The sequence below is a fragment of the Tachyglossus aculeatus genome, chromosome 22 (assembly GCF_015852505.1).
Source record: "Tachyglossus aculeatus isolate mTacAcu1 chromosome 22, mTacAcu1.pri, whole genome shotgun sequence".
In the NCBI taxonomy this organism is placed as follows: Eukaryota; Metazoa; Chordata; class Mammalia; order Monotremata; family Tachyglossidae; genus Tachyglossus; species Tachyglossus aculeatus.
The window spans coordinates 33,533,328-33,545,177 of NC_052087.1; the positions used below are offsets into that span (position 1 = coordinate 33,533,328).

The window sequence follows — 11,850 nt, forward strand, 5'->3', positions numbered from 1 at the left end:
TCAATACTTACTGTGTGTCCAGCACTGTTCAAAGTGCGAGGGTAGAGGCAAGGTTGGACCCAGCCCCTGTCCTGCAGAGGGGTCACCATTTAAGTCAAAGGGAGGAGGATTAAATCCCCATTATACCAATAAGGGAACTAAGAAATAGAAAAGTGAAGTGACTTGCCCATGATCATACAACAGACCAGTGACAAAGTCAGGATGAGAACTCAGGTCCTCTGACTCTCAAAGGTGAGGTAGGTGTGACTTGTTCCTCTGCAGAGAAACCATCCTCCTCTTCCACTAGGTCAACTCTTTTCTTTTTCTTTTTCATCTCAGAAGCTAACTCCAGCTCAATGGCTGAGAACGGCACCGAAGGGACAGAGTTTCTCCTAATGGGTTTTTCCGGGCAGCCGGAACTGCAGAGGGGCCTCTTCTGGGTATTCCTGGTCATTTACCTCCTCACCCTGTGGGGCAATCTGGGTATATTTGGGCTCATCCAGGTGGATGCCCATCTCCAGACACCCATGTACTTCTTCCTTGGCCATCTTGCCCTCCTGGATGCCTGCTATTCTTCAGTCATCGTCCCTCAGATGCTGGTGGCCCTGAGGTTGGGGGGAGCATCCGTCACGTCCTGGCAATGTGCGGCCCAGTTCTTCCTCTTCACACTGTGCGCCAGCATCGAGTGCTTCCTCCTCGCGGTCATGGCCTATGACCGCTACGTGGCCGTGTGCCACCCCCTCCTCTACGTCGCCATTGTGACACCCTGGGCCCGCTGGAGGCTGGTGTCCATGGCTTATGCAGGAGCACTGGTCCACTCCGTGATCCGCACGGGCTGCACTTTCTCTCTCTCCTTCTGTAAGTCTCACCATGTGGACTTCTTCTTCTGTGACTTCCCGCCCATGCTGAAGCTGTCGTGCACTGACACTAAGGCCCGGGAGCTGGTCTTCTACTTCTTAGCTTTCTCCGTTATCACAATCAGCGTGACGGTGATCCTGATCTCCTACCTGTTCATCATCAAGGCCATCCTGTGCATCCGTTCGGCAGGTGGGAGGGCCAAGACATTCTCTACCTGTGGCTCTCACATGACCACAGTGGCTCTGTTCTTTGGGACTCTCGCCTTCATGTACCTGAAAGGCAATATGGGCCAGGCTCTGGAGGTGGACAAGGTGGTATCTGTGTTCTACACCGTGGTCATCCCCATGTTCAACCCTGTGATCTACAGTCTGAGGAACAAAGAGGTGAAGGAGGCCCTGAGGAGAGTTCTCCACAGGACCAAGATCGTGCAAAGGTCTTAAAATATCAAGTCCATCACTTGAAAACTTTCCTCTGGCTCCGGCAGCGAACAGTTCCCATATGTCACTCCACTGGGCTCACAGAAGGTCTTCCTCACATGGATCCCAGAGCCGAACTGTCCCGGTTCCAAGTCCTGCTTTCACAGGTCACACGCATCACTGCACTGAGGTTGGCTTGCCTGGACTTTAGTGACCTGTATTCTTCTTTCAAGTGTATTTCATTTTTCTTCCCTGGGTGATGATTACAAAAGAATCCAGGGCTGGACCTGTGACTGGAAACAGGTCTAAATTGGCGGGGCTCGGCATGATCAAATGGACCTGGAGGAGAGAGGGACTTTCTGCCAAACCCTACCAGGGCAGGAGGCATTACTGAGTGAGACTAATTATGATCCTTGTTAAATGCTTACTATGCGCCACGCCCAGGACTTTGAGCTGGGATAGATATCAGACAAGCAGATTGAACAGAGTCCCTGTCCCACACTGGGCTGATGGTCTAAATAGGAGGGAGCAGGATTGACTCCCCATTTTGCAGACGAGGTAACTGAGAAGAGAAGTGACTTATCCAAGGTCACACAGAGTGTGCAATTGGAGGGGCGAGGATTAGAACCCATGTCGTCTGACTCCTAGGCCCCGGATTCTTTGCCCTGGGCCATCCTGCTTCTAAGCACTGGTTATCTCACTAGGGGAAATAACAGGAAAGAGTGAGCACCACAGAGTTCTTGGATCTGATTGGCAGAGCAATATTCCAGGAACCAGATGTCAGCGCTTCTCCCAACCTGACTACACTGTCAGTCAGTCAATCATATTTATTGAGAGCTAATTGTGTGCAGATAACAATGGCTTTTGTTAAGTGCTTACTGTGTGCAAAGCACTGTTCAAAGAGCTGGGGGGGGGGGAATACAAGGTAATCAGGTTGTCCCACATTGGGCTCACAGTCTTAATCCCCATTTTCCATAAGAGGGAACTGAGGCCCAGAGAAGTTAATTGACATGCCCAAAGTCACACAGCTGACAAGTGGCGGAGTCGGGATTAGAATCCACGACTTCTGACTCCCAAACCCAGAGTCTTTCCACTAAGTTGCGATGCTTCTCTAATCTGCTTCTCTATGTCTAGTACAGATCACTTTACTAATAGCTTGCGAGAGTACAATAAAAAATATAACGGACACATTACTTGCCCACAACCTAGACCACAGTCTAGAGGTCACCTTTGGGACATTAATAGGTGAGGGATAACTTCACAGACCAGGGCCTGTTGATAATAATAATAATAATAATAATAATGATAATGATGATAATAATAATAATGATAATAATAATAATAATAATTGTGGTATTCATTAAGTGCTTCCTATGTGCTAGGCAGTGTACTAAGCGCTGGGGTGGATACATCAAATCAGGTTGGACACAGTTCCTGTCCCCCGTGGGCTCACGGTCTCAATCCCCATTTTACAGATGAGGGAACTGAGGCACAGAGAAGTGAAGTGACTTGCCCAGGGTCAAGCAGCAGACAATTGGGGAAGCTGGGATTAGAACCCATGACCTCTGTCTCCCAGACTCTTGAGCTATCCACTATCCCATGCTGCTTCTCTGATTCAGTCATTCATTCAATCATATTTATTGAGCACTTACTGTGTGCAGAGCACTGTACTAAGTACTCGGGAAGTAAAAATTGGCAACATATAGAGACGGTCCCTACCCAACAACGTGCTCAGAGTCTAGAAGGGGGAGACAGACAACAAAAGAAAACAAGTAGATAGGTATCAATACCATCAGAATAAATTGAATTATAGCTATATGCACATCATTAATAAAATAAATATAGTATATATGTACAAATACAATAAATAGAGTAATAAATATGTAGAAATATATACAAGTAATGTGGGGAGGGGAAGGGGGCGATTGGGAGGGAAGGAGGCGGAGGAGAGGAAAATGGGAGGCTCAGTCTGGGAAGGCCTCCTGGAGGAGGTGAGCTCTCAGTAGGGCTTTGAAGGGAGGAAGGGAGCTAGTTTGGCTGGTACAGTGCTCTGCACACAGTAAGCGCTCAATAAATACAATTGAATGAATGAATGTGTGGAGGGAGGGCATTCCAGGCCAGAGGAAGGATGTGGGCCAGGGGTTGATGGTGGGACAGGCGAGAACGAGTCATGGGGGGAGGTTAGCCGCAGAGGAGAGGAGCGTGTGGGCTGAACTGTAGAAGGAGAGAAGGGAGGTGAGGTAGGAGGGGGCGAGGGGATGGACAGCCTTGAAGCCGAGAGTGAGGAGTTTTTGCTTGATTCGAAGGTTGAGAGGCAACCACTGGAGATTTTTGAGGAGGTGAGTGGCATGCTCAAAGCGTTTCTGAAGGCAGATATTCCAGGTGGCAGAGTGAAGCATAGACTGAAACAGGGAGAGAGAGGAGGATGGGAGATCAGAGAGGAGGCTGATGCAGTAATCCAGTCGGGATAGGATGAGAGATTGAACCAGCAAGGTAACAGTTTGGATGGAGAGGAAAGGGCAGATCTAGGAGATGTTGTGGAGGTGAGACCAGCAGGTTTTGGTGACGGATTGGATGTGTGGGATGAATGAAAGAGCAGAGTCGAGGATGACATCAAGGTTGTGGTCTTGTGAGATGGGAAGGATGGTAGTGAGAGCTCACCTCCTCCAAGAGGCCTTCCCAGACTGAGCCCCCTCCTTCCTCTCCCCCTCGTCCCCCTCTCCATTCCCCCGTCTTACCTTCTTCCCTTCCCCACAGCACCTGTATATATGTTTGTACATATTTATTACTCTATTTATTTATTTATTTTACTTGTACATATCTATTCTATTTATTTTATTTTGTTAATATGTTTGGCTTTGTTCTCTGTCTCCCCCTTCTAGACTGTGAGCCCACTGTTGGGTGGGGACTGTCTCTATATGTTGCCAACTTGTACTTCCCAAGCGCTTAGTCCAGTGCTCTGCACACAGTAAGTGCTCAATAAATATGATTGATTGATTGATTGATAGTGCTGTCCACTGACGGGAAAGTCAGGGAGAGAAAACGGTTTGGGAGGGAAGATAAGGAGCTCAGTCTTGGACATATTGAGTTTTAGAAGGCAGGCAGACATCCAGATGGTGATGTCCTGAAGGCAGGAGGAGATGAGAGCCCTGAGGGAGGGAGCGAGAACAGGGGTGGAGACGCTGATTTGGGTGCCATTCTTTCATTCATTCAGTCGTATTTATTGAGCGCTTACTGTGTGCAGAGCACTGTACTAATTGCTTGGGAAGTACAAGTCCATAACATATAGAGACGGTTCCTACCCAACAACGGGCTTACAGTCTAGAAGGGGGAGACAGACAACAAAACATGTAGACAGGTGTCAAAACCATTTGAATAAATATAATTATAGCTACATGCACATCATTAATAAAATAGAGTAGTAAATATGTACAAGTAAAATAAATAGAGTAATAAATATATACAAATATATACAAGTGCTTTGGGGAGGGGAGGGAGGTACGGCAGGGGGAAGGGGAGGAGGAGAGGAAAAAGGAGGCTCAGTCCGGGAAGGCCTCCTGGAGGAGGTGAGTGTCAGTGGTGCTTCGATGGGAGGAAGAGAGCTAGTTTGGCAGATGTGTGGAGGGAGGGCATTCCATGCTAGGGGAAGAAGGTGGGCCAGGGGTCGATGGCAGGACAGGTGAGAACGAGGCCCAGTGAGGAGGATGGAGTCTGTGAAACCAAGGTTGGATAGTGTGTTGAGGAGTAGGGGGTGATTCACAGTGTCGAAGGCAGTTGACAGGTCGAGGAGGATTATGATAGAGTAGGAGCCATTGGATTTGGCAAGAAGGAGGTCACTGGTGACCTTTGAGAGGGCAGTTTCAGTGGAGTGTAGGGGATGGAGGCCAGATTGGAGGGGGTCTGGGACAGAGTTGGCATTGAGGAATTTGAGGCAGAGAGTGTAGACGATTCGTTCTAGGAGTTTGGAAAGGAAGGGTAGGAGGGAGATAGGGTGATAACTGGAAGGGGCAGTGGGGTCAAGAGAGAGGTTTTTAGGATGGGGGAGATGTGGGCATGTTTGTATGCAGAGGGAAAGAAACCATTGGAGAGTGAGCGGTTGAAGATGGAAGTTAAGGAGGGGAGCAGGGAAGGGGTGAGAGTTTTTATAAGGTGAGAGGGAATGGGGTCCGAAGCACAGGTGGATGGAGTGCCACTTGAGAGGAGGGAAGAGATCTCCTCGGAAGATATGGGAAGGTACAGGAGAGGGTTGAGAGCGAGGTGGGATGGAGAAGGGGGAGGGGTGACTTTGGGGAGCTCCTACCTCCTACCTTGATTGATTGCTAATTTTCCTAAAGTAGGTGGCCAGATCGTTGAGGGGGAGGGATGGAGGAGGGGAAGGGACAGGGGGCCTGAGGAGGGAGTTAAATGTCCAGAACAGCTGATGAGATTGATGGGCATGGGTATCAATAAAGGAAGATAAATAGTTTTTCCTGGCAGAGGAGAGGGCCGAGATAAGGCAGGAAAGGATAACATTAAAGTGAACAAGGTTGGCTTGGTGTTTAGACTTTTGGCAGCAGCATTCAGCAGCTTGAGCATAAAACCAAAGGAGGAGGACAGTGGCGGTGGTCCAAGGCTCTGGGTTAGTGTCGCGGGAGCGACAAAGGGAAAGGGGAGCGAGCGACTTGAATTGAGTAGAGGGGGTGGAATTGAGAGCAGTAATCTGGTCATCAAGAGTGGAATCAGGTTGGACAAAGTCCCTGTCCCAAGTGGGGCTCACAGTCTTAATCCCCATTTTACAGATGAGGGAACGGAGGCACAGAGAAGTGAAGTGACTTGCCCAGGGTCACAGAGCAGACAATTGGCACAGTCAGGATTACAACCCATGACCTTCTGACTCCAAGGCCGGTTCTCTATCCACTATCCCACACTGCTTCTCTGTTGACATCACCATCCTCCCTGTCTTGCAACCCTGATTCATCTTGCTCCTTCCATCCTCATATTCAGTGTCACCAACTCCTTTCAGTTCTACCTCAGTAATAATAACAATAATAATAATAATGTTGGTATTTGTTAATCCCCTGTGTGAAGTATTGTTCTAAGGGCTGGAGTAGATACAATATAATCAGGTTGGACAGACCCTGTCCCCCCTGGGGCTCATAGTCAAGTAGGAGGGAGAACAGGTATTGAGTCCCCATTTTACAGATGAGGACTTGGAGGCATCAGGAAGTTAAGTGACTTGCCCAGGGTCACACCGCAGGCAAGTGTCAGAGCAGGATTAGAACTCAGGTCCTCTGACTCCCAGGCCTGCGGTCTTTTCAGTAGCCCAGACTGCTCCCCGATGCTTCACAACATTTCCAGAATCTTCCCCTGCCTCTCCATCCAAACTGCTGCCACGCTGGTCTGAGCACTTATCATATCCCATCTTAGCTACTGCATCAGCCTCCTCGCCAACCTCGCTGACCTCCCTGCCTTCTGTCTCTCCCCTCTCCAGTCTATACTTCACTCAGGTGTCAGGATCATGTTTCTGAAACACCGTTGAGTCCACAGTTCCCCACTCCTCAAAAACTTCCCTTGGTTGCTAATCCCACCCCACAGAAAATAGAAACTCCTGATCATTGGCTTTAAGGCCCCCAAGCAGCTCTCTCCACACTACTCAATATCACTACTTTTGCACTAAAACCCAGCCTCCACATTTCACTCCTCTAACACCAACTTACTATGCCTTTATGTCAGCCCCCTCACCATCATCATCATCATTAAAGGTATTTATTGAGCACCTACTGTGTGCAGCTCAGTGTTCTAAGTGCTTGGGAGAGTTCAGTTCAACAGACTTCGCAAACACATCTCCTGCCCAAAGTGAGCTTAAAGTCTAGTGTGGGAGACAGACAATAATATGAATTAATAATTTAGAACATATAATAGATCTCAACCTCTTGCTCCCACTCTCCCTCCTGTCTGGAATGTCTTTCTCCTTCATATCTTGCAAACCATCCCTCTCCCCATTTTCCAAGCTCTACTAAAATTTCATCTTCTCCAGGAAGCCTTTCCTGACTAATCTACATCTCCTCCAGGAAACCATCCCGGACTAATCCCTCATCTCCCTACTCTATTTCCCTCCCTACTGTATCACCCAGGTACTTGGGGTCCTCATCCTCTAAATATTTAGGTATTCCTCCCACTCTCTCCTTCCCATCCCTTATATCTTTAACCTCAGTTTCTTCCCCCGCCCTGTAATTTATTTTATTTATTTATTTTATTTTAGCATCCATCTCCCTGGCTAAACTGTAAAGTCTTTGAGGGCAAGGATCGAATCTACTAGCTCTATTGTACTCTCCCAAGTGCTCAGCACAATGTTCATTCAGTCTTTCATTAATTCAATTGTATTTATTAAGTGCTTACTGTGTGCAGAGCACTGTACTTCAAACACAATTCGGCAACAGAGACAATCCCTACCCAGCAACGGGCTCACAGTCTCTGCACATAGTCAGTGCTCATTAAATACCTTTGGTTGATGGTTGATTGACCAAGAAAATTATTCAGGCCCTGCCTGTGACTCTTCTGAACCATCCAAAATCCACCCTGCTATTTTTGCTCAAATGTCCCTTGGGCCAAAGAGCAAGAAAAGAAGCAGGCCCTATTCAGAAATGCACACTGATTGTTGAGGCTCCTGCAACAGGTATAATTTGAATCTCTGGGATACAGCAATCTTTCTTCTGGGATTTGATAGCTTTTGGGTTGAAGCGAGAAAGAAGACAACAGACACAATCCCTGATCCTAGAAATAGAGAAGCAGTGTGGCTTAGTGGATAGAGCAGGGGCGTGGGAGTCAGAAGCCCCTGATTCTAATCCCAGTGCTGCCACATGTCTGCTGTATGACCTTGGGCAAGTCACTTAACTTCTCTGGGCCTCAGTTACTTTATCTTCAAAATGGGGATTAAGTGTGTGAGCCCCATGTGGGACAGGGACTGTGTCCAACCTTACTGATTTGAACAGTGCGCTTAACAAGTTCCAATTTTATTATTATGATGATGATGATGATATTGAGAGAGGGAATCTGGAACTCTATGGCACAGTTGACTCTGTAGGAGAACTAGAATCTCAGCCAGCTAATCACTTTGTTATTGCTCCCCTGTCCCTGGATCACGGAACATCTTTAGGGAGCCCAGAGTTGAGATGCAAATCACCATCAGTCAAGAAGCAACGTGGCCTAGTGGATAGAGCCCAGGCCTGGGAATAGAGGAGCTGGGTTCTGATCCCAGCTCCTCCACGTGTCTGCTGTGAGCTCTTGGGCAGGTCACTCAGCTTCTCTGTGCCTCAGTGATCTCATCTGAGAAGCAGCATGGCTCAGTCGAAAGAGCCCTGGCTTTGGAGTCAGAGGTCATGGGCTCAAATCCCGGCTCCACCAACTGTTAGCTGTGTGAATTTGGGCAAGTCACTTCACTTCTCTGTGCCTCAGTTCCCTCATCTGTAAAACGGGGATTAAGAATGTGAGCCCCCCATGGGACAACCTGATCACCTTGTTACCTCCCCAGTGCTTAGAACATTGCTTTGCACATAGTAAGCACTTAATAAATGCTATTATTATTATTATTATTATTATTATCTGTATTAAGGTGTTTAAGACTGTGAGCTTCAAGTGGGACAGGAACTCTGTCCTATCTGATTAGCTTATATCTACCCCAGCACTTAATAGAGTGCCTGGCACACAGTAAATGCTTAACAGATACCATAAAAAATGCTTTTTATTGAGCGCTTGCTAGGTGCAAAGCACTGTACTAAGCACCTGGAAGAAGGCATGCAACATAGCAGACATGTTCCCTGCCCACAGTGAAGTTACAGTTTAGAGGGATTGGTAATTATAATAATAAAAACTTTGGTATTTGTTAATGGTATGTGTAATAAAACACATAATGATGTGAATTATTATGATGATTCACATAATAATGACAAGCATTGTAGCTTAGTGGAAAGAACATGGGCTTGGGAATCAGCGGACATGTATTCTAACCCCAGTTCTGCCGCTTTTCTGCTGTGTGACCTTGGGCGAGTCACTTAAGTTCTCTGTGCCTCAGTGACCTTTCTGGAAAATGAGGATTAAGACTGTGAGCTCACCTCCTCTGGGAGGCCTTCCCAGGCTGAGCCCCCTTTTTCCTCTCCTTCCAATCCCACCCGTCCTACCTCCTTCCCCTCCCCACAGCACCTGTATATGTTTGTACAGATTCATAACTCTATTTTACTTGTACATATTTACTATTCTATTTATTTTGTTAATGACGTGCATCTAGCTTTATTTCTATTTATTCTGATGACTTGACACCTGTCCATGTTTTATTTTGTTGTCTGTCTCCCCCTTCTAGACTATGAGCCTAGACCACAGTTGGGTAGGGACCTTCTCTATATGTTGCCAACTTGTACTTCCCAAGCGCTTAGTACAGTGCTCTGCACACAGTAAGCGCTCAATAAATATGATTGAACGAATGAATGAATGAAAAGATGAAGGAGGTGTGACTTGTACCTCTGCAGAGAAACCATCCTCCTCTTCCACTAGGTCAACTCTTTCCTTTTTCTTTTTCATCTCAGTAGATTACCACAGCTTGATGGCCAAGAATGGGACTGAAGGGACCGAATTTCTCCCAACGGGTTTCCCCGGGTGGCCGGAACTGCAGAGGGTCCTCTTCTGGGTATTCCTGGTTATTTACCTATTAAACCTGTGGGGCAACCTGGGCATAGTCAGGCTCATCCAGGCGGATACCCATTTCCAGACACCCATGTACTTCTTCCTTGGCCACCTCTCCTTCCTGGATGCCTGCTACTCTTTCGTCATCGTCCCTCAGATGCTGGTGGGCTTGAGGTTCCGCGGCACGTCCGTCATGTCCAGGCGGTGTGCGGCCCAGTTCTTTCTCTTCGTGTTGTGTGCCACTACCGAGTGCTTCCTCCTCACGGTCATGGCCTACGACCGCTACATGGCCGTGTGCCACCCCCTCCTCTACATCACCATTGTGACCCCCCGGGCCCACTGGGGGCTGGTGTTTGGGGCTTACGTGGGGGGACAGCTCACCACCATGATCCGCATGGGCTGCATCTTCTCTCTCTCCTTCTGTAAGTCTCGCCACATGGACTTCTTCTTCTGTGACCTTCCACCCTTGCTGAAGCTGTCATGCAGTGAGACCAAGACCCGAGAGCTGGTCATCTACTTCTTAGCTTTCTGCATCTTTGAGACCAGTGTGATGGTGATCCTGGTCTCCTACCTGTTCATCATCAAGGCCATCCTGTGCATCCATTCGGCCGGCGGGAGGGCCAAGACCTTCTCTACCTGTGGCTCTTACATGGCCACGGTGCTCTGTTGTTTGGGACTCTCGCCTTCATGTACCTGAAAGGCAATATGGGCCAGGCCCTGGAGGTGGACAAGGTGGTATCCATGTTCGATACCGTTGTCATCCCCATGCTCAACCCAGTGATCTACAGCCTGAGGAATAAATAATAATAATAATAATAATGATGGCATTTATTAAGTGCTTACTATGTGCAAAGCACTGTTCTAAACGCTGGGGGGGTTACAAGGTGACCAGGTGGTCCCACAGGGGGCTCACAGTCTTAATCCCCATTTTACAGACGAGGTAACTGAGGCAGAGAGAAGTTAAGTGACTTGCCCAAAGTCACACAGCTGACAATTGGCGGAGCTGGGATTTGAATAAAGAGGTGAAGGAGGCCCTGAGGAAAATTCTCCATAGGACCAAGATCACACAAGGGCCATAAGAGGTCAAGTCCATCAATTGAAAATATTCCTCTGGCTCTGGCAGCGAAAGAGTCCCATCTGTCACCTCCACTGGGCTCATGGAAGGTCTTCCTCATGTGCATCCAGGAGCCAAACCATCCCGGCTCCAAGTCCTGCTTTCCAGGCCTCACGCTTCACCTCGCTGGGGTTGGCTTTCCTGGACTCTAATGACCTGTATTCATCTTTCAAATGTATTTCATTTTTCTTCCCTGGGGGATGATTACAAATGAATCCAGGGCTTGACCCATGGCTGGAAGCAGTTCTAAATTGGAGGGGCTCGGCAGCATCAAATGGGCCTGGAGGAGAGAGGGACATTCTGCTAAACCCTGCCTGAGTAAGACTGAGTAAGTCTTACTGAGTAAGACTAATTATAATCCTTGTTAAATGCTTACTATGTGCCAAGCCCTGGACTAAGCTCTGGGGTACATATCAGACAATCAGATTGGACAGACTCCATGGCCCACACTAGGCTGATGGCCTAAATAGTAAGGAGTAGGATTGAATTCCCATTTTGCAGAAGAGGAAACTGAGAAGAGAAGTGACTTGCCCAAGGTCACACAGTGTGTAATTAAAGGAGCTAGGATTAGAACTCAGGTCCTCTGACTCCTAAGCATGTGGTCTTTTTACTAGTCCAGGGCAGCTCCCTGATGCTTCACAACATTTCCAGACTCCACTCCTTCCTCTCCATCCAAACTAACGCCACCCTGGTCAGAGCACTTATCATATCCCATTTTAGCTACTGCATCAGCCTTCTCACCGACCTTGCTGACCTCCCTGCCTCCTGTCTCTCACTTCTCTAGTTGATACTTCACTCTGAAGTTAGGCTCATGTTTCTGAAACACCA

At 47.9% G+C, this 11,850-nt stretch overlaps 1 protein-coding gene and 1 pseudogene across 1 annotated transcript; both read left to right on the forward strand.

Moving 5' to 3' along the window:
* Positions 1-335: 335 nt before the first annotated feature.
* On the forward strand, positions 336-1,277 carry LOC119944090 (olfactory receptor 9I1-like). The gene has a single exon (XM_038765310.1). It carries the CDS (start codon positions 336-338, stop codon positions 1,275-1,277), a length of 942 nt encoding a protein of 313 aa, XP_038621238.1.
* Positions 1,278-9,828: 8,551 nt separating this feature from the next.
* Positions 9,829-10,987, forward strand: LOC119943950 (annotated as a pseudogene).
* The last annotated feature ends 863 nt before the right edge of the window (positions 10,988-11,850 follow it).

Excerpts from the sequence above, each read along its gene's own strand:
- LOC119944090 (XM_038765310.1), top strand. The coding sequence starts at position 336 with ATGGCTGAGAACGGCACCGAAGGGACAGAGTTTCTCCTAATGGGTTTT.